At 37.3% G+C, this 16592-nt stretch overlaps 1 protein-coding gene across 2 annotated transcripts in view; it reads left to right on the plus strand.

The window, feature by feature from the left end:
- Window positions 1-1497: 1497 nt before the first annotated feature.
- Window positions 1498-16592, plus strand: part of LOC127631298 (solute carrier family 15 member 4-like) — a 64113-nt gene continuing 49018 nt past the window's right edge. The window contains exons 1-6 of one of the 2 annotated variants that reach the window (XM_052109384.1): window positions 1498-1686; window positions 3920-3949; window positions 4043-4666; window positions 7734-8026; window positions 10953-11094; window positions 14980-15057. In XM_052109384.1, coding sequence (XP_051965344.1) covers window positions 4094-4666; window positions 7734-8026; window positions 10953-11094; window positions 14980-15057 — 1086 coding nt within the window. In that variant the 5' untranslated portion in view covers window positions 1498-1686; window positions 3920-3949; window positions 4043-4093. The remainder of the gene's footprint in view (window positions 1687-3919; window positions 3950-4042; window positions 4667-7733; window positions 8027-10952; window positions 11095-14979; window positions 15058-16592) is intronic. The other variant, XM_052109383.1, reaches the window with a different exon arrangement.

A 16592-nucleotide genomic window follows, 5' to 3' on the forward strand; every position in this document is an offset into this window, starting at 1 on the left:
GGGAAAGTGTTTTGGTGCCTCTTTGTTTTGGTACGACAAGGCGACGTTCCTTAGCCGACCGCAGGCTTCTGGTGGGAACGTAGCTCTGCATAAATGTTTTTAGGTATGTTGGAGCAGACCCAGTGACTGTTTTGTATGCCAGAATCAGGGCTTTGAATTTAATACGTGCATGAACCGGCAGCCAGTGGAGAGAGACAAAGAGTGGTGTAACATGTGCTCTCTTAGGTTCATTAAAGACCAAACGTGCTGCTGCATTCTGGATCATTTGGAAAGATCTAATAGCACATGCAGGAAGGCATGCAATGAGAGTGTTACAATAGTCCAGTCTAGATATGACAAGTGACTGAACAAGCAGTTGTGTGGCATGTACAGAGAGGAAGGGTCTTATTTTCCTGATATTGTAGAGTGTAAATCTACATGATCTTGCAGTCTTTGAGAGGTGGTCTGTGAAATTTAGCTCATCAATGGTTACCCCTAGATTTCTGACCGTTTTTGGAAGGCGAAACTGTAGTTGGACCCAGCTGCACGAGTTTTCAGTTACCAATATGTACATTCATTGTAGAAATTAAATATTTACTGTCAGCCATGATTCATTGTAATCCATGACTGAAAGTGTTCAATAACAAGTCAGTTGCTTGATTTAGATGAGTACTATTCAGATGGAAATGAGATGAAAACATGGCAGACCCCAAGAGGGGACCCTCTCACTGTAGAATAAAACAGTTTTCATGAGGTTACTGATATGACTGAAATCTTCATCTCAAGTGAGTGCTTGTGATTTTATATACATCTTTAAAAATTTTAAATAATTTATTCAGGAGTAAAACTTTAAAAAATATATATTATTATAATTTTTTTACTGAGGAATACATGAATGAGTTAATTTGTGAGTTCACCCGTTCACATTTGAATAATCCACAATAAGCAGGATGGACAACAGTTTAACAACTTTAAAACGACTAAATGTAATAATCAGAATTTCTAATACAGTACAAACCACCACTGATGAGCATTTATTATTCTAAACCAAATTTTGTAACAAACAATTTCCATTTATTATTTTATTTTTATTGTATTGTTATACCCTGTACCTTTATTTTTCACATTAATTTCCTTAATTTCATTACTTAACATTAATATATTGTCTATGTATGTACTTTAAATTAAAAATTTAAGTATTTATAAGTTTATACATTAACAATATTGTTAATGTAACAATTATGCCAATAAAGAATTAAAGTGTATCACGACTCTGACTCTAGTATTTTTTACGAGACGGAACACGGAAGTTTATTTAAACGAAAAATGATTCGCTGCAATTGATTGGCTGCAATGCTAGCCAATAGAATTAACGCTATCTTCCCCTGTATCCAATCAGCCATGTTCTTTGGCTGTAGCTGGCCGAACGCTTGACTCTACACTCTCTCTATAAAAACTACTAACCTGACACGCCTCACAGGAACTTAGATAAACACATCTAGATTACATACAGATCTGACAAGTGCGTCACTGATGCTCGTGAGTGTTGCGACTGGCTGTTTTACCTCAGTTTGAGTCGATTGCTGAACTTCTAGACTTTAAGGACATTTGAAGCAGTATTTTGAACAAAATGAAAACTGACTATATTAGTAGACACGCCGCGGGGTAAGCCGCTAAATTAGGAGTACTGCCTAGTGTACAAGAAAGGTATGTTTACTTTTTATTTTGACTGCGAGTTTGGTGTTAGCTTGTTTACGATACATTCCAGAAGTTTAAATGTGTCTTGTGACAGCGGCCGGTGTTTCCCCATCGGGATCTGTTTCCCCCCCAGCAAATCTGTATAGGGGGAACAGTATCTGACGGTAACTTTCTTCGTTATCAGAATTAGTTCCCTCATACACAAACCTAAACCTAACCTATACAACCCTACCTACCCTAACCATAACACATACCCTATCTGGGTTAGGGGGAAACCGATTCCGACGGGGAACACAATTCGATACAACACCGGTCTTGTTTTGTTATGGCAGGTTAAAGTGTATTAACCTGTCTGTAACCGCATACAACTTTTTTTTTTTTTTTTGTAATCGTGGCGTTTTATTCTAAATCTCTATTATTAAGGCATCTGCTACAGATTAAGTCAGAAGTTTACGTATACTTGGGTAGAAGTAATTCAAACAAATTTTATAATCACTCCATGGATTTAATATTAGCAAATTATAGTTTTGTCAAGTCGTTTAGGACATCTACTTTGTGCATTGACACAAGTAATTTTTCACTTTTAATTGACTATATCACAATTCCAGTGGGTCAGAATTGCAGATACACTAAGTTAACTGTGCCTTTTAAGCAGCTTGGAAAATTCCAGAAAATTATGTCAAGCTAATGACAATTAGCTTCTGATAGGAGGTGTACTAAACAGCAGGTGTACCAGTGGATTTATTTTAAGGCCTACCTTCAGACTCAGTGCCTCTTTGCTTGACATCATGTGAAAACCAAAAGAAATCAGCCAAGACCTCAGATTAAAATTGTGGACCTCCACAATCTGGTTTAGCCTTGGGAGTGATTTCCAAAAGCCTGAAGGTATCACTTACATCTGTGCAAACAATAGTACGCAAATGTAAACACCATTTGACCACACAGCCATCATACTGCTCAGGAAGGAGACACATTATGTCTCCTAGAGATGAATGTAGTTTGGTGTGAAAAGTGCAAATAAATCCCAGAACAGCAACAAAGGACCTTGTGAAGATGATGGAGGAAAAGGGTAGACAAGTATCTATATCCACAGTAAAACAGGTCCTATATTGACATAACCTGAAAGGCTGCTCAGCAAAGAAGAAGCCACTGCTCCAAAACCACCATAAAAATGCCAGACTACAGTTTGCAAGTGCACATGGGGACAACAATCTTACTTTTTAGAGCAATGTCCTCTGGTCTGATGAAACAAAAATTGAACTGATTGGCCATAATGATCATCGTTATGTTTGGAGGAAAAAGGGTGAGGTTTGCAAGCCGAAGAACACCATCCCAACCGAGAAGCATGGGGGTGGCGGCATCATGTTGTGGGGGTGCTTTGCTGCAGGAGGGACTGGTGCACTTCACAAAATAGATGGTATCATGAAGGAAAATTATGTGGATATATTGAAGCAACCTCTCAAGACATCATCCAGGAAGTTAAAGCTCAGTCGCAAATGGGAATTTCAAATGGACAATGACCTCAAGCATACCTCCAAAGTTGTAACAAAATGGCATAAGGACAACAAAATCAAGGTATTTGAGTGGCCACCATAAAGCCCTGACCTCAATGCTAATTTGTGGGCAGAACTGAAAAAGAGTGTGCGAGCAAGAATTCCTACATACCTGACTCCGTTACACCAGTTCTGTCCATGGGAATGGGCCAAAATTCCAGCAACTTATTGTGAGAGCTTGTGAGAAGCTTGTGGAAGGCTACCCAAAATTTTGACCCAAGTTGAACAATTTAAAGGCATTTATACCAAATACAATCAAAGTTTATGTAAACTTCTGACCCACAGTGGATGTGATGAAAGAAATAAAAGCTGAAATAAATTCTTCTCTCTACTATTATTCTTAAAATAAATTAGTGATCCTAACTGCCCAAACACAGGGAATGTTTTCTATGATTAAACGTCAGGAATTATATAAAAAAAACTGAGTTTAAATTTATTTGGCTATAGTGTATGTAAACTTCTGACTTCAACTGTGATAAAATGTAAATTGTCATAATTTACTCACCTTAATGCTGTTACAAATCCATATGACCTTTTATTTATTTTGTAGAACACAAGGAGATATTGGGCAGTATTTAAGTCTCAGTCACCATTCACTTTTCTTGTTTTTTTTTTTTTTTTTTTTTATGCAATGAAAGTGAAATATGACTGAGGCTATCATTCTGACTTACATTTTTTGTTTTCCATAGAATAAAGTTATACAGGTTTTAAACTTAAGGGTGAGTAAATGACTACATGATTTTCATTTTCAAGTGAACCATCCTTGATATTGGCATTATTGGTTACATTTGTTGATGTCTTCATTTTTTTAGGGTTGGATTTTGGTCTTGTGATCACCTTGCAAGAAACAGCAATAAGAGGCTATGGCGGGCAGGGGTGTAAATGAAAACACTCCACTTTTGGAGAACTCCACAACTTCACCCAGATCAGAGTCATTGTTCCAAGGCAGGAGACTGGCATGTGCTGCCATACTGCTGGCAGAGTCTTTAGAGCGGATGGCCTTCTATGGCATCACCTCAAACTTGGTACTCTTCCTCAACAGTAGCCCCTTCTATTGGGAGGGCACTTTAGCCAGCCAAGCTCCCTTGGTCTTCATGGGGGTCACTTATTTGATATCACCGTTTGGAGGCTGGCTGGCAGATGCGTTCCTTGGCAAGTTCTTGACTATAGCCTTGAGTTTAGTGCTGTACTTATTAGGGATGCTGCTTTTCCCCCTTGTGGCCAATGACAACACCAGGAACTACCTGTGTGGAGAAGAGATGGCATTCCCTGTACTACCAGCAGATTGTTTTCCTGAAAACGGGACCGTGCCCACCAATGTGACCTGCACCAATCGGAAGTCCTACTGTGGGCCGGCAATCTACAGTGGTCTGGTGCTGGTAGCGCTTGGGGTGGGAGCCGTGAAATCAAACATTACTCCATTTGGGGCTGATCAGGTAATAAACGAAGTTCACCACAAATACAACTGGAGGCTTGTCTAAACTTTTGGTAGGTTGAGTCAAATCTCAGGGGCCCAACTTCAGATTGCTTCTCAAAGCAATATATTTCTCTACGGTGTCTGGCTCTTATGAAACACTAAATTATATTAAGACCTTTGACATGATAGCTGGTGTTGGTTCAATAAAATCAGTTTGGACACTTCAGGTTAACACTAGCTGCTGCTGCCTGTAGTTAGGATTAGTCACTACTTTTGTAATTTCAAAGATTAAAAAAAATCTTAGATTTTTGGGCTACTTATTTTTCTTATTAAATCTACTGATATTTTAAACATTTTACAAACAGACTGAACTGGATTTTTAATATCAGAGTGTGTGCAGAATGCTAATTGTGAATAGTGTTACTACTTGTGTATTGAAAGGAGTAGTTCAGCTAAAAATAGAATTCTCTCATAATTTACTCGCCCTCATGCCATCCCAGATGTTTATGACTTTCTTCTGCTGAAAACAAACGAAGATTATTAGAAGAATATCTTCATTCTATTGGTCCAAATAATGCAAGTCAACAGGGTCTGAAACTTTAAAGCTCAAAAAGCACATAAAGGCACATAAATAATCCATATGACTACAGTGGTTTAATCGATGTCTACCGAAGTGAGAAAGAGATTTATTTGTCAATTTTTTTTAAACTGTAAACAGTCCTCCTTTGTACTCTAATCTTCGAAGAGTTTTTGTTTTTGCCAATTCAAATTCTTTGTGCATATGGAGGAGAATTTATTGTAAAAATGGAATTAAATATCAATCTGTTTCTCACCCACACCTATCATAGCGCTTCTGAAGACATTGATTTAACCACTGAAGTCGTATGGATACATTTATGCTGCCTTTATGTGCTTTTTTTTTTAGCTTCAAAGTTTTGGACCTTGTTGATTTGCATTGTATGGACCTTCAGTGTTGAAATATTCTTCTAATAATCTTTGTTTTTGTTCTGCAGAAGAAAGTCATACTCATCTGGGATGGCATGAGGGTGAATAAATGATGAAAAGCAAATTAAGATTCAATTTACTTATTGTCATGTCCATTTCCAATAGTAAAAGCATACTGTGAATGCTTGAAAATACTCTTGTTAAATAATCTTATTATAATCAAGCTGCAAGTTTGTAGTTATTTACATGATCTACTTCCATATTATTTAAACTTTTAATAAAGCTATAACACATTATATTAAATATAACTGAATTAAAGATGTAACGTGTTAGACACTCGATTCGCAAGTTTTACTTTAGCGGAGTAGCAGCTCTGGCTCTGCTTATTCCACAATGAGAGTGCTTCTGTATTAACTTATTTGGTATTTTTGTATAATTTCCTCATACTTTGAGATCTACATCACCCAAAGCTGTTTGGAAAGTTTATAGTGCATCTGGACTTTGAGCAGTGTCTTCTTCCTCCTCAATCAGTAGCAAGCTGCAGTGCTGCTCTCACATGCCATCATTAGTTTCATATGATCTAATTTTACGTTAAATAACATCAAACGACTCTTCGAAAATGTAAATTTTTGTCCACAATTTTTTATTGTCGACATTGCCAATAAGGTTGACTAATTGTTTCAGCCCTAATTTTAACTAAAATCAATGCCATGGTTCAGAATTTCATATCTAAACAATTTACCGAACATCCAATGAAAGCACCAACAAATTGGGATGATTTAGAAATGCATAGGCTTTCAATTACTTTATTAACTTATTAAAAAGTTAGGCTTGCTGTTGTGGCTCCATGGCAAAAGTAACAAAAAGTGTTATTGTGAGACTTCCTTAAATTTGGTCACACCTCGAGTGCTTTCAGTTCTGTTATTAAATGACAAGGAACATACCTAAAATTTCTGAAGTGTTTTGTGTCAGATTCGGACCTGTGGGCAGTAAAATGGCCGGTGTCACAAGATCGAAATATTTTGGCTTGCATGGTCATTCCCAAGGTCTGTTTTTTCGATTCTGTTTTTAATATTTTAAAAGAAGCTGAGATTTTTAAGTTGTAGCTAAATTGTTATCTGCAAGGTAAATTCATTTTAGTGACTGTCGGGAAAGAATCATGTCTATAAATGCAGTGATACAGTGTAGATCAAGCACAACTAAACGGCACTTACATAATACACTAATTACAGCGCAAAAAGCATTATACCATGAAAGAAACAATCCATTTAAATCAGTAGCCTTGCTCTACCAATCATTTACATCTTTCTGTATCATGAAACTGTACAGTAGCCCTGTACAGTAGATTCAAAACACTTTAGACACTTAACCCCAGTCTAGAGGGACTCTCCCTGTAATAAGTCAGCTGTAAGTGAAGCATCAGCTTAAAGACTACACAGCTAAATGACTCATTAGCAGGCCCACATGATGATGAGCAAGATGATGCTTTACTGTGCTTCAGTTGAATTAAATATAACATACTATGTGAAACAGAAACTTTAACTAAGGAAGTAAAACTGACATCTGTGTTCATTAACTTCTCTCTCTGCTTGACAGATTTTCTTGATGGATGTTACCTGGTATTCCTGGAATATTCATAATCTGTTCTGATTGTTATACATCTAAAAGACGCCTTTGTTAAATGTATATATAAACAAAAACATAGGGTTCCATTTCAAACCGTCTTGAAATGGGGATGACTTTGGTTAAGCCAGTGTTGATTTCGTTGACTTGCTGAATCGTCATATGTTCGTCATGTGATTTTTAGACTCCGTGAAGGGGTATAAACTGACTGGCTGTGCCATCTGAGCATTAGCGAATGGAGGGACATAGATTTAATTTCAACTTGTGGTGGAAGGGTGGCACAAACAGGAAATTTCCTTACAATATTAATTGTAATACTTTGATAATTTGCCCCACATTGTTGGGTATGTGGCCCCCCTGTTCCCTGTGGGGAAGACGGAGGCTGACAGCTGTATAGAAAATATTAATGTTGTTTGTTCTTTTGATATCACAATATCACAACTCTATAACGTTACAAAGAAGTCAATACTGTTGTTACTCTTTATGACAATATTTGTGGTATGAAAATGTCATTACAGGTGAAAGATCGAGGTCCAGAGGCAACACGGCGGTTCTTTAACTGGTTCTACTGGTGCATTAATCTGGGAGCTATCTTCTCGCTGGGTGGAGTAGCCTACATTCAGCAGAACATTAGCTTTTCAATTGGCTACATCATCCCTGCTGTCTGCCTTGGAGTGTCTTTTATTGTTTTTTGTCTGGGCTGCATGGTTTTTATCACCAAGCCTGCAGACGGCAGTGCCTTCAGTGACATGTTCCGGATCCTGGGCTCGGCCCTCTGCAGACGTGGGCCAAAAGAACCCAGTTTGCTCAGGTGAGGGCTAGATTTACGGTGATCTACTTCAGATGAACTTCAGAGGAAGTACTTTAAAGTCAATATAAAAACAAAATATACTTCATACACATTCCTGGTCTTATTGTGAATGATTCATCTGTGCAAGTAACAGAGGGTTATTTTTGAAGGGTTGAGCCTGGTCCGTACCTGGATTGGAGACCTCCTGGGGAAAACTAATGGCCCGGGTGTCCTTAGTTTTTCTACATTGCAGATAACTGTGTTGCCTTTCAAACTATACAGGTGCATCTAAAAAAAATTAGAATATCGTTGAAATTTATTTATTTTTTTCTTCGTAATTTAATAAAAAAATTTGGAGCTTTCATATATTCTAGATTCATTACACATAAAGTGAAATATTTCGAGCCTTTTTTTTGTGTGTAATCTTTATTATGGCTTATAGCAAAAATCCAGTATCTCTGTATATTAGAATAAAGAATTTCTAATACAGAAATGTCGACCTTCTGAAAAGTATGTTAATTTATGCATCTGTATTGTTGGGTCTGGTGTCTCTCATTTTCCTCGTGACAATACACCATAGATTCTCTATTGGGTTCAGGTCAGATGAGTTGGCACAGTAATACAATGGTCGGCAAACCAGTCACTAGTAGTTTTGGCACTGTGGGCAGGTGCCAAGTACTGCGAAAAGGAAATCAGCATCTCCATAAAGCTCTGCAGATGGAAGCATGAAGTGCTCTAAAATCTCCTGGTAGATGGCTGCATTGACTCTCGACTTGAGAAAACACAGTGGACCAACATCAGCAGATGACATGGCAGCTGAAATCATCACTGACTGTGGAAACTTCACACTGGACTTCAAGCTACTTGGATTCTGTGCCTCTCCACTCTTGCTCCAGACTCTGGGATCTTGATTTCCAAATGAAATGCAAAATGTACTTTCATCTGAAACATTCCTCAGTGGTCCAAAATGTACTTTGGACCACTGCGGAATAATTATTGCAGTAATTTGTGCAAAAGGAGCCCCGACTGAGTATTGAGTGCATAAATTAACATACTTTTCAGAAGGTTGACATTTCTGTATTATTCTAATATACTGAGATGCTGGGTTTTGATTTCCATGAGCTGTAAGCAATAATCATTAAGATTACAACAAAGGCTTGAAATATTTCACTATGTGTAATGAATCTAGAATATATGAAAGTTCCACTTTTTGAATTAAATTATAGAAAAAAAACTTTGCCACGATATTCAAATATTATGAGATGCACCTGTACTCTTGACCATGAGTTAATACAAACACTTTTGATGCATTGGCACTTTGACTGTTTTGGAATGTGTTGGTAACGAAATTTGAGTCACGAATACTGTGTGCGAATTATACTTTTGCCTTCAGGTTGCTACTAGAAGAGGAGTTATTGAGGCTAGTTTGTGCTCACCTTCACCGACTAATTTCCTGGTGCTCTGTGGTCAATAACAATCCCAGGGCATTTCTCAAAGTGTAGAGGTGTCCCTGGTGTCCGGGTCGGAGTCCCATATTGGCCCTTATCATTCATTGCCTTGTTATAATCCCCATCCATTTGCTCCACCACTTTACTCTCTACCAATAGCTGGTGTGTGGTGAGCGTACTGGTACACTAAACTTAATGTATGTGGCAATTTCATATTTACCTTATTTACTTCTCGATAATGTATTTGAAGCAAACTAGTGCAGCAAAATTACAGGGATGTGCACAAGGTTTATTTGAAGTTTTATATATTTTATTATTCTTGTACTGCCTCAGAAAATGATGATAAATGCTTTGTTGCACAAGCTAAATTAGATAAACCAGCTTAATGCGTACAAAGGTGCGTACGCTCAGCACTCATTCAAAACATTACAAAAAAAAATTGAATAAAATTGACAAATATCAGTTTGCTACCATGACTCTTAAATTGACACATCCCCAAGCTCAAAGTCGGGGCTCAAAGAAAGTCCTGAACTTTCCACTGGTACCTTAATTGTGACATTTCGGTGCTGTTCATGTGCCTTCATTACGTATATATGATCATTCCAACATGATTTGAAGGCAGCATTGGAGACATTTCATGATCTGATCAATTCCTGATTCATTTCTGTTGATTTTCTGGTTTTAGATGCTGTCTAATGTTGACTTTAAACATGATTTGAAATGGACCTTATATTTAAATTAAATGCATATTAGTCACTACTGTATCCATGCTGTTTAAAATGGTCATGAGCATGTTGTAAATGTATGCTATTCCTGTGTGGGAACCTCCACTCTTGTTTGAGATGGCTCTATTAGTCTGTGATTTTTATCCCTCATTTTACATCTCTCTCTTTGATCCACCTCTCCTGATAATTATACTCCTGGCTGCCGTGCACTATTCATTGTGTCTCCATGGCATAAGTTACTGTCAAGTGCCATGCCCTCTCTACATCTAGGCAGAAAATTCATTTTACAAAAAATATAATTCATTTTTTTAACTTGGCCAAAGCCTTTCACTTTTTCACTCCCTTACTCCTTTAATGCTTGCTTTCTACAACACCGAGGTAATCAGACTTTGTAAAGGGGTAATTTACCCAAAAATGAAAATTCTTGCATTATATTTATTCACCTTCATGTCGTCCCAAACCCCTACAACTTTCTTCCATGGAACACCGAAGGAGATGTTTGGCAGAATGACAGCCTCAGTCACTATCATTATAGAAGGAAGCAGCAATGAAAGTGTCAGACTTCACTACTTTTGTGTTAAGTCATATGGGTTTGGAACCACTTGATGGTGAGTAAATTATGACAGAAGTTTATTTTTGAGGATCCCATAATTTTCTATTTTTTTTTTAATTTTTTATATTATGCCACTTTTGTAAAGATTCAATTATTAATTTGTTGTTGTTGTAAAGGTTGAAGAATGCATTAAAACCCTTTACAATACATTTCCCCACCAGACCAAAGCCAACTTTGCTGGATGGCGCCAAGGTGACATATGGTGGGCGATTTCCAGAGGAGAAGGTGGAGGAGGTGAAATCTCTGATTAAAATACTTCCTGTTTTCCTGGCCCTCATTCCATACTGGACTGTGTATTTCCAGGTAATAATTTTGCAAGTGAAATTCCTCCCACATCTATCAGATCTATGTCAGATATATTGCATCAAAACTGTGGTGATTGTATACGTAATGTGTTTTTTACCTTAGTCTCAAGGTGTTTTGAAGAAAAGGAAGGACTTTATGTGTACCTTGTGCAAGGGAATTCTTAAAGAAAAGACAAGCAGTCTGTGGCATCCCTACTATTAAAGCAGTGTCCCCAAATCAAAAGCTGGCCTGGCACTAAACTTCCCCTTAAACACGTTTTGATTGTCATCGTTAGATGGTCACAGTTCTGTTCAAATAAATGATAAAGGTTTAAAATTAATATAATCATCACAAAGCTGCTTAATCCATCTTTGGGTGACCAAAAGACCATGATTAAAAATCGAGACTGGCCCGAGACATGGCCTGGTGTGTAGTGCATGTGATGGTGCAATCTGAGTTCGATTTCAGCCTAGTGGGATTACGTTAAAGTGATATAAATTCTCTCATCATTTAATCACCCTCCTGCCATCCCAGCTGTGCATTACATTTTTCTGCTGAACACAAAGATTTTTAGAAGAATATTTCAGCTCTGTGGGTACGTACAAAGCAAGTCGACAGGATCCAAAGCTTTGAAGCGCAAAAAGCACAAAGGCAGAAAAAAAGGAATCCATAAAACTAGTTAAATCCATATCTTCAGAAGCGATATGATAGGTCTGGGTGAGAAACAGATCAATATTGAAGTGCTCTTTTTATTTATTTTTTCTATAAAATTCCACCTTTTCTAAGCACTCTTCTCTCCTAAGAGTTCTTATTTTGTTTTTGTCAATTCACATTCTTTGTGCATATCACCACCTACTAGGCAGGGAGGAGAATTTATAGTAAAAAAAGGACTTCGATATTGATGTTTAAAAAATGCACCCATTATTGTTACTTAAGCTAATGTATTGCCTTGGAGGCAGATGAGAAATTGAACAATTCTACACTGAATGACTAAAATACAGAATCTACTCTGACTTCCTCCTGAGCTATAAAGAGATTCGGACTGATGCCAGCAATCCTGAGTTTCCCGTATTTGGCAAATGTCAACTGCCTGAAGAACAGAGGTGAATCAGGGAAAAGTACAACAAAACCCCCAGATAAGACTGACAAGACTATTTGCTGAAGAAATTTCCCCATGGTTGCCAGGGAAATTTCAGAACAAAGACATTCCGGTGTTCTTCAATATAACCAACTCTCTACATTTAAAATGATTACACTAAATCACGAGGCATGATTCTGGCTTACCATCTTTAAGTCATGAACAATTGACATGGACTTTAGACTTTTCTTATTTCACTACTATCCAAATATACAGCCATGTGTAGGATTTGACCAAAAATGGACGTATGCATATTGACTAATTTTATGCAGATGATAACCCTAACAAGTATGTTTCTCATTACATGTAATATATTATCCATGTTGAAACTAAAAACCTAAATAGTAGAACGTTTTATTATGCATTATAACTGTAATTTAATTAGTACAAGTGTTTGGTATGTAATTGATCGTTTCTTAAATTCCAGAATTATGGTCTGAAGTATATTCGGGTCATTTTCAGTCATACGATTCTTATGAAATTCGTTTCTTGATTAAAATGTTCACTTTTTTGAGTGGGAAACTGACAAACTTTAGAACAAAGTTAATTCATTATATTTAGGGGAGGACACTTTGACCACAGGCCCACTTAAAGTTGCCTCTTATTGGCTTGGAGCCCCTTTGGGGTGTGGACAAACTGAATGGGTTAAAAGACCAGCCTGGACAACCCCTCTTTCTCTCTTCTTTGCTCTACGGCCTTCACACATTTTGACCTCTCTCCTGGGAAGACCAGAGTTCTGCCTTGAGGGAATCCATGCCTCCGGGGCTCTGCCTGGTCATTCCATTACCCATCTATTGAACCAAACAAATGCATCCTGGAACTGAACCAATCCAAAGGACTTCAAAGAACTCCACATGCCAAACAACGCATGCAACATAATTGCAGCCCTCCATATTTTAGCTGAAATCTGGTGCTTTCTTTAATATAATTTGAGTAACCCGATCTCAAATCACGGCATACTAAATTAAGTTCTCAGAGATTGTTCAAGGCAAGGTCTATAGATTCTATAAAGTTCATGTTTTCTGTTACAGATAATTTTCCATACATTTTCTGTCAAAGCTCACTTTCTAACCTGCGTTTATGTTTGTTTGTCTATGTGTTAAGTTTAGTTGTATGTGTAGATTATTTAATAAAGTCTTGTTTATATTCAAAGAGAAGTTGACGGTGTATTTGATTAAATTCTATCGGTCCCTTGAGATCTGTCGATCCTAATCTAAATGCTCATAAATCTATTTGTGATATTATTTTCAATGGCCATGAAAGTAGTATACTGGAAGAATAAATCTTATGTTCAGATCAACTCATCGCTGGCCGGAGACTTTGATCGGATGTAAACATTGATTCTTTTAATATTCCCCAAATCAATCGCTAATTCCCTTTATTGAGCTAAATTCCCTGAATATAAATTATTAGCAGATACAACAAGCCTGTTGTATCACATATTGAATGGTGCAGAATTTTAATCAGATTTCTAATCCGCTCAAGACTCATTTATCTTGCTTTTATTTCCCTACGTTATTTTGGTGGTCGAATGTGGCCAAGATTCTTATACTAATTATATATAAAATCCTGCAACAATAATTGCATTGTTCGCCTGACATTTATTTACAAAAATCAAACCAAAGTCTGAAGCTTTACTAAAGACTAATTATCAGGACAAATGCAGTCTCTACTGTAACTCCATCGGGACTTTAGAGATGGCTCATAAATCAGGACTTTCCCAAATTTATCAGGTCGACCAGTCACCATAATCCATATCCAGGCCATGAATTCTAAAGATCAGGCCAATGGTATCGTTTTAAAACATTCTGTGTGTACATGGTCAAATTCTTTCTATCAAATCAGTCCACTGTCATCCATCTTTGGAGCACTCTCGGGAGGCTTTTTCCAGTCTTACCAGTGCAGCTCCTATCTACTTGACTGTTTGTCAAGATTACAATCGAAGAACATATTTCAAATTATCAGTAAAATCTGACAACGCTGGTATCAAAAATCGTGCTGCTTTATCTCCAGATTATTATTACTAAATTGTCCCAGCTTTTTTTGCTAATGTGTGTGCACATTCTCGAGTTAATTGACAGGTGATGTCTGTGTCTAAAAGGTGATTGTCTCTTTTACCTGTAAGGCAGGACTTCCTTTCTACATCCGTTGGGCACTAGAGCTTGTTTGGGCATTTCAATTTCTCCCATTAATTTTCATAGAAGTGGCCCGTCTATGCTAAATAGTCTCTGATATATTTTAAATTCCACTGCATGGAGGCATTAAGAAAATTCCTGCAGTGAATTCTGCTTTTATAGGAATGTAAAATTGGTTTGGCTCTTGTCGTGATAAGGATTGTTGTCGTAGCCCATCACAAGCAGAAACGAGCTTCTCTTCCTCCAATTACTGGGAAAAGGTCACATCTTTTTAGGCCCTGTCATACCATATGTTTTGTCTGCTGAGATGCTTGCCAACTATTAGAATGGTTACCCAGCATTGTTAGTCCTCAGGGCCTGAATTAAGGTTAGAGTAAAGGACATGTCTAACTTCAATAAAAAAATTCATAATGAATTTGTGCATAAACAGTTTGGTGCACCAAACTGCCATTTAAAGGCTATTGCTACTGTTTTTGTTCACTGCTTTATTTCAATTATTAATCAATAACAATATTCTGGCATGGTGTTAAATGTGCTAAATGGATCATAGCACTCTGCTCATTACCATTAAAATACATTTGAGCATAGCCAGCCTATGTTTATGTGTTGTGCTGTTTTCTTGACTTCCAGATGCAGACCACATATTATCTCCAGAGTCTTCATCTGAGACTTCCTGGAACCGATCTCAACTCCACAGACTCTCACCCGGTAAGAGCACCGTGATCTCTGTGCCAATCAGCTCAAATCACTTCTAAATTGCCCTACAAAACATTGAATTGCTTTATTAATAAGGAGTTCAATTATTATATGTATTATTGTCCTTTTTTGACTTCTCTGTTCACTGTCCTCATCCGTTTTCCCAATAGTACTTAAACTACAATGTGAGCCACTATTAGGAATCAAAATATTTAAAAGCCACACATTTCCATACAATTTTGGACAAGTGGACATACGGAAAACAGAATGTTTCTTGCTCTTTAAATTAAAAATACTCCTTCACAACAGTCAGTTGTCCACCATATTTGGAAACTAATCTGCCAATTCAGGTCTTACAGAAATCGTCACTGTATAATGTGCTCATTTACATGTAAATGCCCACATTTATACATCAACATGGTATTCATCATTTTGACTTGCTACTCATTACAGGGATCATTTACAAGGTACACTAGCAAAAACTGTTTTTTGTTATTGTTTGGAGACTTTTACCATTTTTATTAAATAATTAGTTCAGAAGAGACCGGATTTAATGGGTGATTGGGCTGAGAACATAAATGGAACTTGCATGTCCCATATAAGAAGCATTGCTATGAAATATGGTTACTTCAGTTATCAAGTAAACATGGTTGTTGTTACGGCATACGTCCATTCATTCTTTTTTTTGCAGTGTTGGGATTTGAGAAGAGGGTGTCTGATTTCATGATTAACATTCATCAATCACTATGTCAGTGTGATACTGAACGATAATAAACTGGAAAAAAGTCATAAAGACAAAGAAAGCACAAACAAAACTATGAATCTAAGAATCGAAGAACAAAGGCAACATTTCAAGCTAAATTATTGGTTCTTTTAGTGGAGTACCTGTGTTTGTTCAGCCTCAGATATGTGTGCTTGTCATCTTGTCACACTACATGTTGATATTAGACCGATATTTTCAAGTTGTCCGATCGTTTGGGTAATTTTCTTTTAAACTTGTAAGTTTAAGCTATTGCTTGGCAGGTGATTGATAAGTGAGAGGTGGTGCTTTGCTGCCATCTGGGACGCTGACCACATGCGTTTTCTGTGATCTAATCACAACACGTTTTGCACCACTTTATCAACCATATTTAGTGCTGACCACTTGCGAGCGGATCGTCTGAAACGCGTCCTCTTACCAGCTGTAAAAAGGGTCTAAAATGGCTGCAGCCTGAGCTGGTGAATGCTATAGAACGACTTCTGGCGGAAGTTGCACCCACATTCGTTTCCCCATTTAAGAACCCCAGGAAAAAGTTGGAAATGTGTGGAGAACTAACCAACAGGTCACCGCTCTTTAAAAAGAATTAAACTGGCTGCTTTTGTCAATTTTCCCTGGAAATGGCCAGGGAAAAACTAAATTATGACTATTTTGTGCTGGAAATGGTCCATGTAAGTTGCATTTGCTGCGGAATAAATTGTAATAAAGTATTTAAGACTTTAAAAAAATTTGACCATTAAAATGCATCCATTTGCAGAGCTATTTTGTGTTCTAAAAGATTGAGGCAAGA

The sequence above is a fragment of the Xyrauchen texanus genome, chromosome 37 (assembly GCF_025860055.1).
Source record: "Xyrauchen texanus isolate HMW12.3.18 chromosome 37, RBS_HiC_50CHRs, whole genome shotgun sequence".
NCBI classification, from domain to species: domain Eukaryota; kingdom Metazoa; phylum Chordata; class Actinopteri; order Cypriniformes; family Catostomidae; genus Xyrauchen; species Xyrauchen texanus.